This window comes from Lynx canadensis, chromosome E3 (assembly GCF_007474595.2).
Source record: "Lynx canadensis isolate LIC74 chromosome E3, mLynCan4.pri.v2, whole genome shotgun sequence".
NCBI lineage: Eukaryota > Metazoa > Chordata > Mammalia > Carnivora > Felidae > Lynx > Lynx canadensis.
In genome coordinates this window covers 633,521-653,512 of record NC_044318.1, presented here as the reverse complement: position 1 = coordinate 653,512, position 19,992 = coordinate 633,521, and the positions used below count along the sequence as shown (strand labels likewise).

General features: G+C 61.4%; 2 protein-coding genes across 3 annotated transcripts; both read left to right on the top strand.

Moving 5' to 3' along the window:
- The first annotated feature begins 6,035 nt into the window (after nucleotides 1–6,035).
- Nucleotides 6,036–16,356, top strand: PGAP6 (post-glycosylphosphatidylinositol attachment to proteins 6). Its single transcript, XM_030300073.1, has 13 exons — nucleotides 6,036–6,177; nucleotides 9,690–9,867; nucleotides 9,950–10,142; nucleotides 10,363–10,490; nucleotides 10,682–10,950; nucleotides 11,046–11,365; nucleotides 11,751–11,841; nucleotides 11,924–12,047; nucleotides 12,478–12,614; nucleotides 13,312–13,490; nucleotides 13,585–13,731; nucleotides 14,390–14,506; nucleotides 14,774–16,356. The coding sequence occupies exons 1-13, from the start codon at nucleotides 6,051–6,053 to the stop codon at nucleotides 15,068–15,070; spliced, it is 2,307 nt and encodes a 768-aa protein (XP_030155933.1). The 5' UTR covers nucleotides 6,036–6,050; the 3' UTR covers nucleotides 15,071–16,356.
- Nucleotides 16,357–16,564: 208 nt separating this feature from the next.
- Nucleotides 16,565–19,992, top strand: MRPL28 (mitochondrial ribosomal protein L28). Of its 2 annotated transcripts, none has more exons than XM_030300074.1 (6): nucleotides 16,565–16,651; nucleotides 17,030–17,327; nucleotides 18,060–18,212; nucleotides 18,432–18,566; nucleotides 18,657–18,743; nucleotides 19,609–19,992. In XM_030300074.1, the coding sequence occupies exons 2-6, from the start codon at nucleotides 17,040–17,042 to the stop codon at nucleotides 19,714–19,716; spliced, it is 771 nt and encodes a 256-aa protein (XP_030155934.1). In that variant the 5' UTR covers nucleotides 16,565–16,651; nucleotides 17,030–17,039; the 3' UTR covers nucleotides 19,717–19,992. The 2 variants fall into 2 exon arrangements, with proteins under 2 accessions (XP_030155934.1, XP_030155935.1); XM_030300075.1 differs by lacking the exon at nucleotides 16,565–16,651 and adding an exon at nucleotides 16,669–16,714.

Below are 19,992 nucleotides of genomic sequence, written 5' to 3'. Positions count from 1 at the left end.
GTCCAACGCCCTAGACAGGAGGTGTTCATTTGCCCAGATAAAATGGGAATAAATAAGAATCACCTGCAGAACTTTAAAACAATAAAAATAAAAACAAAAACTAACATTTATTTATGCACAATTTTAAGAGTATGTACTTCCTACTTTCTTGGTTGGAAAACGATTTTTCTAATAACAGATGGTATTTGAACTGAAAAAAAAAAAAACAACAACTTCATCTTGGTAAGATATTCAAAATTCTTATGTTGTTCCCAAAACTTTTGGGTAAACTATTCCTGTGAAACCCAGATGTCTGGGCCCCCGGGTCCAGTTTATGCTGACAAGCTGGGGTGGGCACGGAGACGAGAAGGAAGCGAGACTGCACCCCCAGACCAGAGGGTTGACCGAGGTCCTTCCTCTAGGTGACCTGCCATGGGGTGGCGTGAAGGGAGGCCAGGGACACACAGAGCGGGGAGTGCCTTCTGACCTGACGTCTTCACAGGCCCTCCTACACAGGAGGCACTTGGAGGAGGGACCCATGCGGGTTCTGGAAGACAGGCAGGATGGAAGAGAGCAGCCAGGGTGTCTGAGGACCTCAAGCATCCCCACCGTGCGTGCAGGGCTGAGCACGTGCCTCTAGCTGCAAGGGAAGCCATGGGAGTTGAGGCCAGATGTCAGCAGCACCACTTGCCTGCAACCACCATGAAGGGAGGGAGAAAGGGAGGAAGAGAAGTGAGGAAGTGAGAAAGGGAGGGGAAAAGGAAGGAAGAGAAAAATGGAGGGAGGGAGGGAGGGAGGGAGGGAAAAAGGAAGGAGGAGAAGTGAGGGAGGAAGGCAGGCAGGGGGCGGTGATGGGAGACAGCTGGCTCTACCTCCTCCCCCCCACTGGGTGGGTCCTGAGGCCCATCCTCAAAATCCAGGGGCTGCAGCCCTTCCTCTCATTATTTGAATAAAATTGAATTATAGGTGTTTTTTTCCTTCTGTTAAGTTTTGGCATTTTTATCCAAAGCAAAGATCATAACGCTCCTTGTGGCCAGACGCAGGCTGTGTGTGAGAAAGACTCCCCTCTACTGCCCCTCTGCCTTCCCCTCTGTGTGAGTGGACAGCGGGCCACTCCATCCACACTCACAGAGCTGGCAAGAGGACCCGAGAGCCTTCCAGTCCGGAAATGGGATGTATCCGTGTTATCCAGCAACTGGATTTTTCCACTCCGTCAATATTTTCCTGCAGAGGTCCCATAGACCAGAACAAAACTTGTGCGGAAATTCATACACTTCTGTGTCATAATCTGCCACGGGTGAGTAGAGTCACACAGCTCTCAAGCTCCTGCCAGTACACAGCCTTGTGCAGTCAACCCCCTGGGTGTCTGTCCTTAGGCTCCTGTGTTTTTGTTACATTTTAATGCTGCCACAGTAACCTTCAAAAGGTTGAGGCAGCGTGCACTCCCTTGGGTGCCGCGCAAGGCATCTGGAGAGGGCTGCCGGTCTGCTTTTGACAGGTATCTTGTTTTCGTGTGAAAACTACACGAGCAGTGCCCTGCCGCCAGAGCTTCTGAACGGCCTGTGCTGGACTCTGGCAACTCCGCTCACCTTCGACTGTATAAAGCATGAGTCTATTTTGCTTTTGGTTTCAATGTGTAAATTGCCTATCTTAGGTATAATAACCCTTTATCATATGGATGGCACATATAATCTCCCATTTGTCTCTTCACTTGATGACTCTTATCCTACTTTTTACTTTCACAGTTTTTATTCTTACATAACAGTTTTAAAAAGTAACCTCTAGGGGCGCCTGGGTGGCGCAGTCGGTTAAGCGTCCGACTTCAGCCAGGTCACGATCTCGCGGTCCGTGAGTTCGAGCCCCGCGTCGGGCTCTGGGCTGATGGCTCAGAGCCTGGAGCCTGTTTCCGGTTCTGTGTCTCCCTCTCTCTCTGCCCCTCCCCCATTCATGCTCTGTCTCTCTCTGTCCAAAAATAAATAAACGTTGAAAAAAAAAATTAAAAAAAAAAATAGGGGCGCCTGGGTGGCACAGTCGGTTAAGCGTCCGACTTCAGCCAGGTCACGATCTCGCGGTCTGTGAGTTCGAGCCCCGCGTCAGGCTCTGGGCTGATGGCTCAGAGCCTGGAGCCTGTTTCCGATTCTGTGTCTCCCTCTCTCTCTGCCCCTCCCCCGTTCATGCTCTGTCTCTCTCTGTCCCAAAAATAAAATAAAAAACGTTGAAAAAAAAATTTTTTTAAAGTAACCTCTACCCCCAAAGTGGGACTCGAACTCACAACCCAGAGATCAAGAGTCAAGTGCTCGGGGCACCTGGGTGGCTCAGTTGGTTAAGCATCCAGCTCTTGATTTGGGCACAAGTCATGATCTCATAGTTCCTGAGGTCTAGTCTGCTTGGGATTCTCTCTGTTTCCCCTCTCTCTCTGCCCCTCCTCCCCTCACTCTCAAAAAAGAAAAGAAAAGAAAAGAAAAGAGTCCTGTGTTCTACGGACTGAACCACCTAGGTGCCCCTACTTACATAACATTTTTATAAAAATAAACAATGATTTTTTTAAAATTTTTCTAAATGTTTACTTATTTTGAGAGACAGAGAACAAGTGGGGGAGGGGCAGAAAGAGAGAAGGAGAGAATCCCAAGCAGGCTCTGAGCTGTCAGTGCAGAGCCAGATGCAGGGCTCCAACCCATGAACTAACCGTGAGATCATGATCTGAGCTGAAATCAAGAGTGGGCCACCCGGGTGCCCCTTTTACATAACATTTTTAAAAAGTAGTCAAACGAGTAACTTTTCCTTCGTGATTCCCCAATTTGCTGTCCATGTTGCTTAATTATTTCCCACCCTTTTGTTCTAAGGGCTGTGTCCTAAGTCCCTTAGAATTAATTTTTCTGTGTGATTTGAGGCGGAATACAAGAGCCCCTCTCGGGACAGGACCCTCCGCGGTGGGGGCCTCAGCTTCCTGTCTTTAAACTGAAGCCCTCTGAGGTGGGTCCTAGGGTTCTTCCCACTGCTAATGCTTTGGTCCTTAGCACAGATCTCCTGACTCCAGCCCAGGGCTCCAGGTCTGTCTACAAACTCACTTGCCCCCAGACACAGCACTGGGACAGGGTGTCTGTCACGTCCCCTCCTACCTGTGGAGCCTCATACTGCAGTGACACACTCAGGGGAGGCCCCCGGAGTGCATAGCCCAGCCCAGGGCAGGAACAGCCTCCAGTGCTCAGTGCTGACCACAGCTGCTGTCCCAGCACGACTGACCCTGGGTCAGCACAGTGCTTGAAATCACGGCTCAGCAAAATCCCAGAATTGACCTCTGTCCCTTTAAATTGAGACCGGCCAGGGGTGAGGAGGGCCCAGCCTAGATCCCAAAGGAACAAAGAGTCTCTTTGATGGCTTCGCACCTTGGCCTTTGTCCTCCCTGGGTCTCCACGCTCCACCCCACTTTCCAGCTTTCTGCGGTCAGTTTCTTCCTCCCTCCCTTCTTTAAACTCTCAACAACCCCCAACCCCCTGTCCCCAGCAGTACAAAATGCAAAAGATACAAACAGGTCAAGCCCCTCCTTCCAACCCTTGGCCATCAGGCTCCCTCCCTCAGAGTCATTCAGCATAACCTGCTGCCCGATGCATTCTATGCCTTTGGTGCATGCAAATTAAAACCATTTTCCTACAAATACGGTAGCTTTCTGGACACATTGTTCTGCCCTTTTCTTTTATCAGCTAAAGGTGAGTCAGGTAGACCACCCCCAATCAGTACACAGAGCTTCCTGGTTTTCCTCTCACAGCCACACCGTAGCAGGGTTTGGCCGGTGATGTGTTCGTGGTTTGAATACGCCATTCCCTAATGAGCAATACCCGTCTGTGTACTGAACCATGTGCAGCCTCACACCGTGTGAGCACCTCTGCAGGGAAGGCGCACAAAGGTGACCGAGGCAAAGCGATGTGCTCTCGTCGCTCTGGTAGCTGAGTCCAGAGGCTTCTGGAAGCTGTCACTGCCGCTCACTGAATACAGGGACGACTGTGGGCCCACAATTTCACCCGGCCAGGTGATCAAACTTTTTCAACTCTGCAGGTTTGTTGGGTATAAATAAGACAGGCATCTAGGTGGTTTTCAATTCGCATTTCTTTAAGGAGGGATGTTGGAGCCCAGTCCTGTTCATTTGCATACCCTTTCCAGGCAGGTCCTTGGATTTATTGGAGGGTGGCACTTTGTTAGGGATTTGTAGGGGCTCTGCATTATTAAACTCTTTATTGTCAATCGTATTAAGATTGGCCCTTTGCGATCGGAGTTGCAAGCCTGTCCTTCCCAATTCGTGGATTGTTTTTTTGACCTTGCTTAACGCATTTTGCTTCGCCGAAAGCTTTGAAAGCTTTGGTTTCAGGTAGTTGAATTTCTCAGGCTGCTTCTGGTCTTCGGATTGGAGGTCATGTTCAGAAATGCCTTCCCTTCCAGGGGACTCTGAAAAAGTTCCCCCAAGTTTCTTCTAGTCTCTCCATCGTTTCTTTTTAATGCCTAAATCTAACTTGTTTGGAATCTAAGCCAATGTGAAGGGTGAGGGGTGAATCCCACTCACTGATGTGAATCGCCACCTTAGAGTCCGAAATTCCCACATGTACACGAAGCCTTTTCATCTTTCCATGAAAGTTTTCTTCACACACGCTTGTAGCGGCTTCCTGGTGTGAAGGGCGACCCTTGTAGCGGCTTCAAGGGCGGGAAGGCCTGGCCTGGGGAGCCCAGCTCTGAGGGGCTGGAGGCGCAGAGTCAAGGCCCACGGAGGCAGAAAGGCGCGCAGGACTCACCTCTTGGTGGGCGCGAGTTTTCGCCTGCTTCCTGCGCGCCGGGCCCCGCGGCCCACATCGCGCATCTCCCCCCTCACGGTTCAGGGAACCCAGACACGCGTAGCCTGGACCCCTAGAGACTGCAGGAAGCATTTGCGCCACCACCCCCCACCCCCCCGCCGCGCGTTCCAATTCACGTCCTGCCACTTTCCCTTCTGAATCCCTGGGTCCTGCCCTCTGCCCCCCCCCGCCCCGTGCCCCTTAGGTCCCATGTCCCCGCGCGCCCACCGTCCCACGTCCCCCTCGCGTCCTCCTTCCCACGTCTCCAGCGCCCCCTCGGTCCCACGTTCCCCGCGTCCCCTCCTTCCCACGTCCCCGTGCCCCCTCGGTCCCACGTCCCCGCGCGTCCTCCGTCCCTCGTCCCCCGCGTCCTCTCCGTCCCACGTCCCCGTGCCCCCTCGGTCTGACGCACGTCCCCCGCGCCTTCTCCTTCCCACGCCCCCAGCGTCCCCTCAGTCCCACGTCCCCCGCGCCTCTTATGTCCCACGTCCTTCGCGTCCCCTCGGTCCCACGTCCCCCGCGCCCCCTCCTTCCCTCCTTCCCACGTCCCCCTGCCCCCTCGGTCCCTCGCCCCCCGCGTCCTCTCCGTCCCACGTCCCCGTGCCCCCTCGGTCTGACGCACGTCCCCCACGCCTTCTTCCCACGCCCCCAGCGTCCCCTCAGTCCCACGTCCCCTGCGCCTCCTCGGTCCCACGTCCCCCGCGCGCCCTCCGTCCCACGTCAGCCGCGCGCCCCACTCGGTCCCGCTCAAGCCCTCTGCCCGCCCACCCGTGTCCCCTCGGTCCTCTGCCCCCGCGCGCCCCCTCGGTCCCACGTCCCTCGCGCCCCCTCCCTCCCGCGACTCCCCCGCCCCCTCGGTCCCACGTCCCCCGAGCGCCCCGCGTGACCCTCCACCCTATCTCGCCCTGCCTCCCGCATCTGCGCGCACGGCCGTGGGTCGGCGTTCCCCTAAGTCGGCGACCTCCCCCAGCGCCCCCTCCGTCCCCACGTTGCCCTCCGCCCGCCTCGGCCCCCAGCCCGCATCCTTTCTGCGACCCCGGTCCCCCGGTCAGGCTCGGGCAGGGCACCCGCGGGGCGGGGCCTCGCAGGCGGAAGTGCCCGGGGCGCCGGCGGCTGGGACCGGCCGGGACGATGGGAGCCCGGGGCAGAAGCGGCGGCGGGGGCCGCAGTGGCGGCGGAGGCTGCCCGGGCGGCGGCGGGGGCGGGCGGCCGGGGACGCGGTCCGGTTAGCGCCGGGCCGAGCGCGGAGCCATGGGCCGGGCTGGGACCGGGACCCGGGGCGCGGCGGTGGCGGTCGCGGTGGCGGGGCCGCTGCTGCTGCTGCTGCTGCTGCTCGCTGGGGCCCCGCCTGCGGCTGCCGGCGACGCCAAGAAGAGCGGTGAGCCCGCGCGGACCTGAGGGCGCCGTGGGGCGGGGGGAGGCGGGGGGCGGCCGGCGGCAGCCGGGAAGGGGGCGGGGTCGGGATTGTGACACACCTGGGGTCGCCTGTGCGCTCACCTGGCGCGGGCCCGGGGCCCGGGGCCCAGGTCCCCACGCCGGGCTGGGAGCTAAGGACAAGCCCTTGTGAGCATCCCCTGGTGGGCAGTCGGGGTGGCAAGGACGCCAGCGCCCCCTGCACTGTCCCCAGGGCCGGGTTCGGCCAGACGGGCCCCTCGTAGTGCGCTCTCCCTTTCTGCTTCCTCCCAACGCCTTTCGGTAGGGCACGACTGCCGCGCGGAGGGACGCGGAGGTGGAGGGGTGCGGGGGGACTCAACCCAGGGTCTGGCCGCAAGGCTCGCTGGGAAGAAGGGCTGTGTGGTGGGATCCAGGGCCCCCATGTGGCCTCTGAGAAGGGCGGAGTTGGGAGAAAGTTGCTTAGATCCTGGAGTGGAGCCGCGTCTTCACCCCTCCCACGGCGACAAGTGCAGTGACTTTGAACACCTGGCACTGCTTCTCGGAGGCTGGCCTCCCCGGTGGACCTGAGGGGCCTGGTGGGCCAGGTGGTTCTGCCCCTTGAGAGTCCGCACCCTGGGCTGAGCCCCCCACAGACCTGGAGACGCTGCCCCTCTGACCCGCCTGAGATAAGACCCTGGGAGTGCCGAGTGGTCTCCCCTGACTGTGGCCTGGGTCTTCCTGAGGGCCGCTGGCTGGGCTGCCTGGGTTAGGGGGGCCCAGATGCCCCTCTGGGCAGCAGGTGGCTTATCCAGCACAGCCTGGAGCTCTCTCCCTCCACTCCCTGGCTCCCTGCCTCTCCCCCCCTTCTCTGAAACCCTCCAAGCTCCTATTTCCTTGAGGGCTGTGCCTCCGGTTTCTGAGCTTGGCACAGCTTGAAATGAAAGGTGTTTTCCCCTGAGACTGGCCCCCGATTCAACTGCTCCATTGGATTGCATATTGTCACCCTCACATGCACCTTTTTCTCCATCCTGGGTTCAGGGCTGGATGAGGGCTCACTGGTGAGGGGCTTACGGAGGTGGAAAACTTGGGGCAGCCCCTCACCTCCCAGGCCTGCTGAGGGGGCAGGCAGCTGTGTGGCCCTGGCTTCTAGGGTCTGTGCACTGGGTCCCTGTCCTGCTTCAGAGTGTGTGGGGTAGTGTGCCCTCACTTGGGTTCCCAGGACAGGCTCAGGGACTTTCTTTCCTTTCCCTGTCACCCTGTGTCCTTGGAGGGGACTGTGGGGCCGGGCTGGCGTGCATGAAGCCTGTGCTCCCTGATATCAGAGGTGATGTGCTAATCGCCTGGTGTTCAGCAAGATGAGTGCCTGGGTATCTTGGGAAGGGAGGTCGGGCTGTAGAGCTGGGGTGCTGAGGGGCTGGAAGGGTTCTGCTTCTTAGGGTGACCTTGAGCAGGTCTCATCTCTCATGCACCTGCTGAAACTTCAGAGCTACCAACTGCATTCCAGGTGTGCTCAGGCTGGCACCCCAGGGCTGGTGGGGGCCAGAAGGCCTTGCACTTTTAGGTCAAGGTACTGGGGGCCCAGCTGGCTGCCTGTTTCTCTCAGGCCCCCTGGTCCTGAGGTGGGGGTGGGGGCTGTCCTGCCTCAGCTCCCTGGCACTTTTCTCGGCCCCTCTCATCATGTTATCCTAAGGGCCACAGCCGCCTCAGGGGGAAGTTTGTGTTAGTTCAGTAGCTCCTGGCCTCCTAGTATTCAGGCCACAGACCGCTGGATGGGACCATGTGGCCAGCAGCCACATGGAAAGTCTGGAGCTCGTCCTGCATGGAGCCCACCTCTTCACACCCCACTGTGTGGAGCTCCTCTGGAACTCAGACTGACTTCATAAGTGGGTTACTATCTCTTCTTGAGGTGACTCCATGGGAAGGTCAGCCGGCTGGCGGAAGGGTTGGTCACCTGGCCCTCTGACCTGCTCCTCCAGCTTACCTTGAGGGGCCCGGCCTGCTCTGCTGGGGTGGTGTCAGCCAGCCACTCTCCTGGTGGGGCAGAGAGAGGTCAGCTTGGAGGAGAGGAAGCCACACCCTACTGTGTCCACAGTGCATTTCTTCCAGAAGCACTTTAATATCCATTAACTTTGGAGGGCAGGGCACCTGAGAGGGGGTGGTGCCATCCACCTCAGCCAACTCACGAGGAAGCTGGAACCCAGAGAAAGGAAGGGACACTCAAGGTCACAGGAGGCATGAGGTCTGAGCTGCTGCTGGGCCTGGACTCCCCGGCACGCAACCCGGGCGCCTCATGGCTGGACCCCACATCTGCTCGGCTGCCCCCAAGAGCACAGAGAACACCCAGGGTGGGAACCCCAAGAGGGAGGGTTTGGGGGGCACATTCATGGTGTCGGGCACCGGTCCTGGTGCAGGTTGTACTCAGTGAGTGGACACTCCCAGGAGGGGCCTAGTCTAGGCTGGGGCCTCGGGCCTCTGTGCCGAGCCCCCGGACACTGAGCCAGTCCTCGAAAGGTTGGTGTGACAACAACTGAGTGTCAGTGCACATGTGTAGAGGGGGGAGGGGAGGGGAGCCAGGGAGCCACCGTGGTGGAGACCTGAGAGGTGTTCCGAGGGTGGGCACAGGGGCGCCCCAGGCTGGGGCCGCAGGCAGTCTGCTGCCAGGGGCCCCTGCCTTGTCCGTGCCACTCTGCATGGACACACGCCCACTAGAGCATGGGAACCAGCTGCCCCCCCCCCCCCACCGCTGTCTTCACGGCTGGCCAGGCTTCTGGCCCAGGGTTCCCCTCGCCCCAGGGTCTCCGCTTGCCACCTCTCTGGGTTGGTGGGGATTCAGGCTCAAGTCGTCATGGGCCCGAACAGGTGGCCAGCCTCCAGACTTGAATCCCCTCACCTGTCAGGTGCAACCACGGCAGGCCCCACAGGCTCCGCAGAAGGGGGCAGGGAGGATCCGAGGAGGTGGGGGACCATCCCGGTATCCGGTGCCCAGGGCAGATGTGAGGCTGGGGCTGGGCTCCCACCCCGAACACTCCCCACGTCCCTCAGCCTCCACCTCTTGGCCCCAGACCTGCCAGGGCTGCACTGTGAGGGGGACTGAGTGAGGCCACGACGGCGTGCGGAAGGTGGGGGTCGGGGGACAGGCAGGATGAGGTCTGTCCTGCTTCTAAGGTCTGAGGCATTTGGGGTGACATGCTGGGGGACTCGTTCTGGAAGCTGCTACAGTGACAAGGGGTGCCCGGTGGGCGGGATGTGGGTGGTCTGGGCAGCGGCGGCAGAGAAATGGCTTCAGGGTCAGAGCCCGAGCCGCGGAGAGATGGATGGCGGGGGTGGAGACGTTGGATGCGTGGAAACCGAGTGGGCGTGTGATGGCAGGGGGACACCCGGGCCCCTGCCGAGCGAGAGCCAGCCGCCGGGGCTGCCGGGGACAGCGAGAGGTCAGAGTCAGCGCGCCGGGCGCCGGGCGCGGCCCCCGTGAGGACGTGGGGGCCTGGCCTGGCTGACGGCGCCGTGTCCCCGCAGACGTCAGGCTGGTGTCGGAGCAGTTCTCGCAGTCCCCCCAGAAGCTGTCTTTCTACAGCTGGTACGGAAGCGCCAGGCTCTTCCACTTCCGTGTGCCCCCCGACGCCGTGCTGCTGCGCTGGCTGCTCCAAGTGTCCCGGGGCGGCGGCCCTGCGTGCACCGACGTGGAGGTCACTGTGTAGGTGCCCGCCTGCCCGCCCGCCCGCCCAGGCTCTCCCGGGCTCCACGCCCGACGCCCGTCCTGCTCTCCCTGCCTCCAGGTACTTCCGTTACGGCGCCCCTCCTGTCATCAACCCTCTGGACACCGGCTTCCCCGCCAACACCTCCGTGCAGCCCTCCTTCCTCATCAAGATGCTGCAGAGCAACGCGTCCGTCAACGTCTCCCACCCAGCACCCGGGGACTGGTTTGTGGCCGCCCACCTGCCGCCCTCATCCCAGAAGATTGAGGTGAAGGTAAGGGGGCTGCCTCCCGGCGGTGGGGGGACAGGGCCCTCAGTGCATGAGTGCCCAGTGGCCGTCATTGCCCTCCTCAGGGCAGACTTCCCTCTGGGTTCTGCTGCCCTGCTCTGGTCCAGTCCCGCCTGCCCCCTGTTCCACACCTGGGCCCTCTGGTCTGGCCCTGACCGCCCCATGTCTGCCTTTTCTTCTCCCCCGAACTTCACTCTCTCCCTAGGGTTTTGTGCCCACCTGTGCCTACATCTTCCAGCCGGACATGCTTGTCCTGCGGGCAGTCGAGGTGTTCATCCTGGAGCCTGATGTCCCCCTTCCACAGACTCTCCTGTCCCACCCCAGCTACCTCAAGTGAGTGGGGCCCTGGGGGAGGCCGAGCCTCCAGGTTGGGTAGAGTGGGCGCTCCCACCATCCTCAGTGTGTGGGCCTGGGTCTCGGGGCCGGATGCCCAGCCCCCTTTGGGCAACATCCCGGGTGAGAGTGACACAGGAGGGCGCTGGGGGCCACGGGGCCTGAGCGAGACCGCATCCCCTTGGCCGCAGAATCTTCATCCCCGAGAATACCCGGGAGCTGCGGCTGGAGCTGCGGGGCTGTGCGACCAACGGGAGTCTGGGCTGCCCTGTTCGCCTTACTGTGGGCTCGGCCACCCTGCCCAGGAACTTCCAGAAGGTGCTCACGTGCGTTAGCCCCAGTTGGGCCTGCCACCTGCTGTTGCCTTCGCCGCCCTGGGACCGGTGGCTGCAAGTGACAGCCAGGAGCCTGGCCGGGCCTCATGTGTCGGTGGCCTTCAGGGCTGTAGCTGCGCTCACAGGTGGGCCGCGTGGAGAGGGCCGGGTGCGGGTGACTCTGCCCCCTGCCACCAACCCCCGGGCCTTCCTGCGCCTGAGCCCCTTGTCCTCCTGACAGCCTGCAGGCCGTGGACCCCGAACTCCCAGCACCTCTTGCCGAGCGGCACAAACCAGAGCTATAACGCCTCCGCTGGCCTGCTGCCCCCAAGCCCCGGCTCCCGTGGCCCGGGCAGGAGAAGCAGGCTGGGCAGCGGGCCCTTCTGCCTCATGAGCTACCCGGTCCTTCGAGAAGACATGGACGTGGTATCTGTACGCTTCCGGCCCGTGGACAGGGTCTCCATGCTGGTGCAGTCAGCCGTGCCCTCGGTGCTGCGGCTGCACCTCAACACTGGCATGGACAGCGGGGGCTCCCTCACCGTCTCCCTGCAGGCCAACCAGGTACCTTTGTCTGGGAGCACCCCGTGGCCTGGCTCAGCTCCGGGCTCACACCTGGCCGGGCTGCGGGATGCGGCTCAGGTCTTCCTGCGCTGACTTTGGCGCGGGGACGAGGTCAGCCTTTCAGGCAACAAGATGACCCCAGCGGGTGTTGGGGCAGAATAGGGGTTCTTTTTCAGGAAAGGAAGGCCTGTTCTATAGGCTGTATCTAAGGGAACGGGGCTGTGTGTGGGATCAGCCTGGGTGTCCGCAGGCCTGTAAGGAAGGGTCCCGGCGGGGCCCTGGGCCAGCAGGAGCCACAGACAATGGTGCCCAGCACCAGACAGAGCGGGAACTTTGGGCAGCTGCCCCGGGGCTGGGGCTGACTGTGCACGGCCTCTCCTTCCAGACCGCGGTCACCAACAACACCTTGGTCGTGGTCTGCGTGAATGCGGCCTCGCCCTTCCTCAGCTTCAACACGTCGCTCAACTGCACTACAGGTACGGGCAGGCAGCGCCTGGCCAAGCAACCCAGGCCAGCCCCTCTGGCCACCTCTGATCACGCCTTCCCACTTCCCTACAGCCTTCTTCCAGGGCTACCCCCTGTCTCTGAGCGCCTCATCACGCCAGGCCGACCTCGTCATCCCCTATCCAGAGACAGACAACTGGTACCTCTCCCTGCAGCTCGTGTGCCCCGAGAGTCCTGAGTAAGTACACGCGGGGGCTACCGGCTGGGGCAGGCAGCTGTATCATTGCATCAGGACCATGCCTGGGGCTGCCCGGGTCCAAGTCTGGGAGTGACCAAGCTTTCTACAAGCCCCACGGGGTCGGTTGCCCTCTGGGGGTTGTGAAGGGTCCCTCTCCTCCATCTGGTCACTCTCCTTGCTGCAGCCCTGGGCATCAGGACACGAGGAGGGGTACCAGTCCAGGCACAGCCCTGGGAGACTGGGACTCAGGGAATAGCAATGGGGACAGGGCATCTCGGCCTCAGCAGAGCTCACAGCTGCCGACCTCTGAGGCTTGGAGCCTGGGGGCCTCGAGTCTGGGGTCGTGCGTCCGAGAGCCTGCTGGGAGCAGTGACAGGGGACTGGCTACCAGCTGTCAGCAGCTAGCCCTCCTGTGGCTCCTTCCTCACAGGGAGTGTGAGCAGACCTCGGTCCTCGTGGAGACCACCTTGTACTTGGTGCCTTGCCTGAATGACTGTGGACCCTACGGCCAGTGTCTTCTGCTGCGCAGACACAGCTACTTGTATGCAGGCTGCAGCTGCAAGGCAGGTGAGCGCCAGGCCTGGGTGCTTCCAGACACTTTCTTTGTCAAGTTTATTGATTTATTTTGGGAGAGAGAGAGAGAGAGAGAGAGAGAGAGCCTGCGTGGGGGAGGGGAGAGACAGAGAGGGAGAGAGAGAAAATCCCAAGCAGGCTCTACACTGTCAGCACCCAGCCCGACGCGGGGCTTGAACTGACGAACTGTGAGATGGTGACTCTAGCCAACATCAGGAGTCGGTCACTCGACCGACTTAGCCGCCCGGGCGCCCCCACTTTTTTTTTTTAAGTTTATTTATTTAAGTAATCTCTACACGTGGGGCTCAAACTCATGACCTTCAAGAGTTGCATGTTCCTCTGGCTGAGCCAGCCAGGCGCCCGGCCTGCAGACGTTTTCCCCTTGGCTTCTGAGCCCGGCGCCGTCCTCTGGGAGCCCACGTCAGCTCTGCCGCGGCTGGAGAGTGACCCTGCAGAACAAGTGCACACGCCCCGTCCCCATTCCTACCATGTCTCCTCAATCCCCCCACAGGCACAGAGTGGCACCCCCAGACATAGTGCTGCCTCCTGACCTTGGACTCCCCTGCCCACACCTGCCCCCGTCTGTCCCAGCCTGCTCCTGGGTGAGGAGGGGGCTTCTGTGCAGAGCTCTAGGTGGGGGGTACGCCCCCTCTCCTGGCCTCAGCCCCCTTGGCGTCGCATTGGCCCACAGGCTGGCGTGGGTGGAGCTGCACGGACAACAGCACAGCCCAGACGGTGGCCCAGCAGAGGGTCGCCACCCTCCTTCTCACCCTCAGCAACCTCATGTTCCTGGCTCCCATTGCCGTCTCTGTGCACCGCCTCCTCCTGGTGGAGGCCTCCGTCTATGCCTACACCATGTTCTTCTCCACGGTAGGCTGGCCTCACTCCCCTGGGGACTTGGGCGGGGGCAGGGCAGGGGAGGGGGGGGATGGGCTGCCGCTCAGCTCACCGGCCTGCTCCGCAGTTCTACCATGCCTGTGACCAGCCCGGGGAGGCGGTGCTGTGCATCCTCAGCTATGACACATTGCAGTACTGCGACTTTCTGGGCTCTGGGGTGTCCATCTGGGTCACCATCCTCTGCATGGCGCGGCTGAAGGCGGCCTTGAAACATGTGAGTGGCTCCTGACACCCGAGTCTGGGCTCTAGGGCAGCAGAGGCCCGGCATGCAGCACGTTGAAGAAGACCCCAGAAAGCAGGCTCAGCTCTTAGAAACTGCTCATCTCTTGTGATGACCGTTTGCCTGCTGGCAGAAGCTGCCGGTAGCGGTGAGGGGGCTGCTGCTTGGAGGCCGCCAGGAAAGAAAGGTGGTGGGCAGGGTGCAGTGAGGGCCCCAGCCGGTCTCTCCCAGAGCCCCATTCGGAGAGGAGGCCTAGAGCCCCACCCCTAGGCCAGACCTCCCCAATAAGCCCCAGCTCTGCTCCTGCAGTCCCTGGTGCTCGGGACATTTTGGGGACTTTTCTGCGTCAGCTGGCCCTGGCTGATAGAGACACGTGCCCCCGGTACCTTGCCTGGCCAAGTTTGTGCCTGATAAATCCACCTGTGGACAGATCGGTGGGAGCGCGGGGTCCCCGCAATGCGCGAGCTGGACGAGAGGCCCCTCCCTCCCAGCCGGCAGAGCAGGACGGAGCGGGGCAGCGGCCTGGGCGGGGCGGGGGGCGGGGGGATGGCACACATGCCCGGTCCACCTGTCCTGCTAGACCATGTTCTGTCAGGAATGACTGTGGCTGAGGGTCCATGTGAGCCTGCGGTCATCCCTGTGTCTTGCCCAGGTCCTGTTTCTCCTGGGCACGCTGGTCTTCGCCATGTCCTTGCAGCTGGACCGCAGGGGTGCCTGGAATATGATGGGGCCTTGTCTCTTTGCCTTTGTGGTTATGGTCACCATGTGGGTAAGGAGCTGGGGCAGGTCCTGCCCAGCCCCCTGGCCCCGGGGGGGGGGGGCGGGATTGGAGAGAATCGGGGCTCCCCACAGACTCCTTCCCCGGGGGAAGAGAGCCTGGCCCTTCGTTCTGGCCATGTCTCTGGGCCTGGGCCCGAGTCCTGGCCTCGAGTCCTCTCCAAGCAGCCACACACGGCCCCACTGCCCAGACCCGGTGGGCCCCTGGGAACTGTGTCCACAGCCCCCTGTGCCGTCGCTCACGGGCGGTTTCCTCCAGGTGTACCGCTGCGGGCACCGGCGCCAGTGCTACCCGACCTCCTGGCAGCGCTGGGGCTTTTTCCTCCTGCCCGGCATCTCCATGGCCGCTGTGGCTGTGGCCATCTACACCTCCATGATGACCAGTGACAACTATTACTACACCCACAGCATCTGGCACATGCTGCTGGCGGGAAGTGCCGCCTTCCTGCTGCCGCCGCGAGAGGAGCACACCGAGCCCTGGGCCTGCTCGCAGAAGCTCACGTGCCGCTATCAGATCTGTAAGAGCCACCGAGAGGAGCTGTACGCGGTGACGTGACATGGCCGGCTCGGGGACGCCTGCGGCTGTGATGATGACCTCACTGGCCAGGGATGTGACCGGAGAACGAGTCTGTCCAGACCGATTTCCAACTGAATAAAATTGCCCTGTGCACCCTTTTGCTTCCTCCTGGGGAGAGGACCACACCTCCCACCTGCCTTGTGCCTGCCAGGTGCTGGCTCCCGTGGCCCCTCCACAGGTCCCAGCTGGTGTCTGCAGGGGCCCCTGGGGCCTGGGCCTGGCTGCCTGGAGACCACAGGTACCATACAGGGCCAGGTTCTGTGTTCTTCTGGCGTAGAGATGCTTGGACACGTGGAGAAAGACTCCCCCATTGCCCCATTCCCCTGTGAGGTTGTGATGTGACACCCAAGGGGACAAGGGACACCTGAGCTCACCTCCCACAGGCCCCGCCCCACTGGGCCTGGGAGCTGTGCCCTCCCTGCCTCCCTGATGCCAGCCTTCCTCAAGCATGGGGATGCTTCCCACCGATGCAGTAGTGTGGGGGGAGGTGTCCGTAGTCCCCAGGGAGCTGATGGGCACTGGGGCTGCCATGAGTGACATGGAGAGGTTGGCATTTGGCTGTCTGGTCCTGCCCTGCCCCTCCCTTTGGCTCTCAGCTTTGGAGCTGCAGGCCCTTGAGAAGGGCTTCTTTGGGAGGGGCTGCCGAGCTGCTCTAGGGGTGTGATACAACCTGGCACACTTTGCCCCAGGTCCGTGCCTTCAGCCTTCCCTGGGGTTCCTGGGACCTTGTCTGGAACTCAGAAGGATGAGTTGCTCCCCGGAGAGGAGGTGATGACTGTAGCCCTGCACCGGGCTCAACTGTGTGTTTGGGGAGGGGCTTCCCAGAGATCTGGCTGGGCCTTTATGCCTCCTCTGTGGGAGAAGCAGGATAAGGGGGGCTGACTGCCCCAGGGTCAGTGCCCTGCCCCTCCCCTAAGACAAAACTGCAGTGGGCTGCTGCTATAGGACCAGGGGTGTGGGACGTGGCCACAGGAAGCGAGGCCGCTGAGGGTGGGGTGCAGGCATGCAGCCCAGCCCATCCTGCCTACTGGCTGCGGGGGGGGGTTTCCCTTCTTGGTCCTGTCCAAGGTGTGGCCTCCCTGGAGGCCTCCCCCACCCCTTTCACCCTGCACTTGGCCACTAGGTCACTCAAGGCTTGTAAAGGGGAGACATTTATATATGGTGTTTTGGGGGGTAAAAAATTTTAAGACAAGAGGGCATATTTTTATGTAGCCCTTCTTTCGCTGCGATTGATGAATTTAATATTCTACAGTGATATTTCAAGACACAAGCGTTTTTCATTGATTTCTGCTCTCCTTCGGGGAGGAGGGGGAGTGGGACCTGGGATGACAAGCTCCGCCCCGCCCTGCCCCCGGCTCCGCTCGAGGCAAAAGGGGCCTCATTTGCTGACGGTGCCTGGAGCCGCCGCCGTCCCTGCAGGACGTTTTGCACGGTCCCTAAAGGCGGGAAAGGGGGCGGGACGAGGGTAGACGGACGGGCTTTTCAGCCAGTCAGCGGCGGATAGCGGGCCAAGCTCTGCGTCAGGACTTCTGGTTCCGGTGGGGCGCGGAACTTGGAGAGGTAGGCGGTACAGGGGTCGGAGGGTCCGCGGTTCGGGTCACTGGGGCGGAGTAGGGGCCGCAGGTCGGGGCCAGGGTCTAGAGTCAGGGGGCGGGGGGCGAAGCCGCGCGGGTAGTCCGGGTCGGGGTCAGAAGTCAAGAGGCCGGCGTCGAGGGTCAGGGCCGCGCCGGTAGTCTGGGTCGGAGGTCGGGGTCGGGGTCGGAGGTAGAGGCCGCGCGGGGGTGGGGGGCGGGGGCGGGAGTCAGGGGTCTGGTGTCGGAGGTCTGGGTCGGGATCGGGAGTCTACCAGCTGGCGTCGGGGGTCAGGGCCGGAGTGCGGCCGGGCTGCGGAGTGACGGCGGCCCGCCCCCCGCCCCTTGCCCCCCTGCCCCCTTCCAGGCTCGCCGCGATGCCCCTGCACAAGGTCCCGGTTGGCCTTTGGAAACAGCTCCGGCTGCGGGAGGGTATCTGCTCCCGCTTGCCCCGGCACTACCTGCGCTCGCAGGAGCCTGCGCGAACGCCCACTCCTGTGCACTACAGGCCGCACGGGGTTAAGTTCAAGATCAACCCCAAGAATGGGCAGCGGGAGCGTGTGGAGGATGTGCCCGTTCCCATTTACTACCCGCCAGAGTCCCAGCTGGGGCTCTGGGGTGGGGAGGGCTGGGTCCTGGGTCACAGATACACCAACAACGACAAGGTACGTGAGCAGGACAGGCTGGGGGTGGGGGCGGGGGGCCGCTCCTCTGGGTTTTGCTGCTCCGGGCTCAGTGCTGTGCTCCAAAGGTGGGCGTGGAGGGCCGGGGGCGGGGTGGTGCGCTTAAGGTATGGTGCAGACACCGCTCCGTTGAAGAGGCATGCTCATTTGTGAAGACGCGTTTCTGGCGAACGTTACTCTGCGAAGCCAGTTGGGTATCCTGAGACAGGGCGGCGGTCTGTACCAGAAACAGTAAGTGCAGAGACCCTGGGGTGGGTACGAGATGAAGTGTAGGGATGAGGAGTGAGGGGATCTGTGCGTGAGAGGAGGTAGGGGGAGGTCGGGTCTTCAGCCACCTGTTGGCTTGACATGCCGCAGTGTGTCTGTGACACGTACAGGGCTGGCACTACCACCTTGTCATCGCACTTAGGACGTCAGCCCTGCGCACGGTGCAGTCTCCAGTGGGCAGTCTGGAGGGGCTGCTGAGCCCCCTGCCTGGTGGCTCTCAGGCTGACATCTCCCTTTGCCCTTGGTCCGTTGGTCCCTGGTTTGGAATGTGATGGCCTGTGGACCACGGAGTTATGGTCGTACATGTGGAACACGCACCAGCGACCCAGGCAGGGTCAGGACGTGCCAGACTGGCTGAGGAGAAGCTGATCCCTGGGTCCACAGGTGGGGGCTGGTCCTCTGGCTCCGTGTCCCGAGTCTCAGGTAGGTTCTCTGTTGTTCCTTTAGCTCTCCAAGAGGGTGAAGAAGGTGTGGAAACCACAGCTGTTTCAGCGCCAGCTCTACAGTGAGATACTGGACACGAAATTCACCGTCACAGTGACCATGCGGACCCTGGACCTTATTGACGAGGCTTACGGGTTCGACTTCTACATCCTCAAGGCAAGCGGGGAGGGGGGGTCAGGGCTCGTCGGGTCAGCACACAGTGGAGTCTCCCGGCTAGTGAGAGACTTGGTGGGGCACACCTGTGTCAGCTCACAGTCCTTTGTCCTGTGACGGCCTGGGGCCCTCCACCGGCCGGGGAGGCGCCTGGTGGGGTCAGCCCTCGGGTGGGCGGGGCATGGCCAGCCACACCTGGCCCCACGCGTAGCCTCCTGCCAGACTCCGAAGGAGGACCTGTGTTCCAAGTTCGGGATGGACCTGAAGCGAGGGATGCTGCTGCGGCTGGCCCGACAGGACCCCCAGCTGCACCCAGACAACCCCAAGAAGCGGGCGGCCATCTACGAAAAGTACAAGGTAAGGGCTTTGGCTCGTACTTCCTGCTCCTTGAGGGCCCCGTTGGCTGGTGCTTCTGGCCTCATGGTGGGCCTGGTCCCTCCTGTGCAGGAGTTTGTCATCCCAGAGGCAGAGGCTGAGTGGGTCGGCCTGACGCTAGACGAGGCTTTGGAGAAGCAGAGGCTCCTGGAGGAGCAGGTGAGCATGTGTGAGCACCAACCGCTGAGCACTAGCAGGCAGATGGGGTGGGGGCAGGGCTGCCTTGGGGAACCTGGGCTGGTGGCCACTGCCCTGGGTGGGTCTGGGGAGGAGCCGCCCCAATGGAGCCATGGTCTTGGGTTCCCTGTAGCGCGTGCCCTCCCCTCGAGGGTCTGACCCTCTCCTGTCTACCACCCCCACCCCGCCCCCGGCTAGCTTCATAAGTTTATGGACAGAAAGACTCTCGGTGGCACCTTTGGTTTATTTGGCTGCCTAACGCCTTCTTGCCCTGCGGTCTTCCTGTTAGCGAGTTGAGGTCTTTCTTTTTTTTTCTTTTTTTCTTTTTTTTAATGTTTATTTGAGAGAGAGAGAGAGAGAGAGAGCGTGAGCAGGGGAGGGGCAGAGAGGGAGGGAGACACAGACTCCAAAGCAGGCTCCAGGCTGTGAGATGTCAGCACAGAGCTTGACACGGGGCTCGAACTCGTGAGCCATGAGATCATGACCTGAGCGGAAGCCAGAAGCTTGACCGACTAAGCCCCTAGGCGCCCCTAGTTGAGGTCTTTTTGTGTGTGTACCCTAGAAGGGTCTGAGCTTGTGGTCGCTACTGGAAAAGGGAACCCACACGGCACAGCAGCCGCTGCCCCTGTTCTCTGCCACCTTAACTGTAGCCACAGATGCCTGATCCCTATGTCCCAAGGGAAGGTGGCCCCTGTCTCATGGACAGGGTCACTGTCCTCTGGACCGGTGGCTGTAGCCAAGCCTGAGGGGTCCAGTCTTCTTGTGCCAGATTCCTCTTGGTGTTTGGCCAACTGGATTCGGACCTTCCCCAGAGCAACTTAATCCTGACCCTGTCTCACTCCCATAGGACCCGACTCCTCTGTTCAAGGTCTACGTGGAGAGGCTGATTGAGCGGCTTCAGCACCAGACACTGTCTGAGCCAGTGGTAGTGCAGAAGAGAGCCAACAAGAACTGACCGCACAGTGACCCACGCCAGACAGCCACGCGCAGCCACCCCGCCCTGCGGCACCGTGGACACTGAGCCTGGGGTGGTGGCGAGGGCCGTATTTGGGGAGTGGATGAACTCGCTCTTGTGTGCTGACTCAGTAGCTCCCGGGGTTGGGTGAGCTTTGTGGAGGCCCCAGGGGGTCTTTTGCCCCAGGATCCTAAGAGGTCTGGGGCCGTCGTGCTGCCTCTGTGGCACCCCCTCCCCGTTGAAGTGGGGGCAGCACAAGTAAAGTCTGAGCCGGGC

Bases quoted from the DNA above. Each gene is read 5' to 3' on its own strand.
- PGAP6 (XM_030300073.1), top strand. From the start codon at position 6,051: ATGGGCCGGGCTGGGACCGGGACCCGGGGCGCGGCGGTGGCGGTCGCG. The intron at 10,143-10,362 runs GTAAGGGGGCTG...CTCTCTCCCTAG, and splicing joins CCCAGAAGATTGAGGTGAAG to GGTTTTGTGCCCACCTGTGC. The intron at 10,491-10,681 runs GTGAGTGGGGCC...CCTTGGCCGCAG, and splicing joins TCCCACCCCAGCTACCTCAA to AATCTTCATCCCCGAGAATA.
- MRPL28 (XM_030300074.1), top strand. From the start codon at position 17,040: ATGCCCCTGCACAAGGTCCCGGTTGGCCTTTGGAAACAGCTCCGGCTG. The intron at 18,213-18,431 runs GCAAGCGGGGAG...GCCTCCTGCCAG, and splicing joins TCGACTTCTACATCCTCAAG to ACTCCGAAGGAGGACCTGTG. The intron at 18,567-18,656 runs GTAAGGGCTTTG...CCTCCTGTGCAG, and splicing joins CCATCTACGAAAAGTACAAG to GAGTTTGTCATCCCAGAGGC.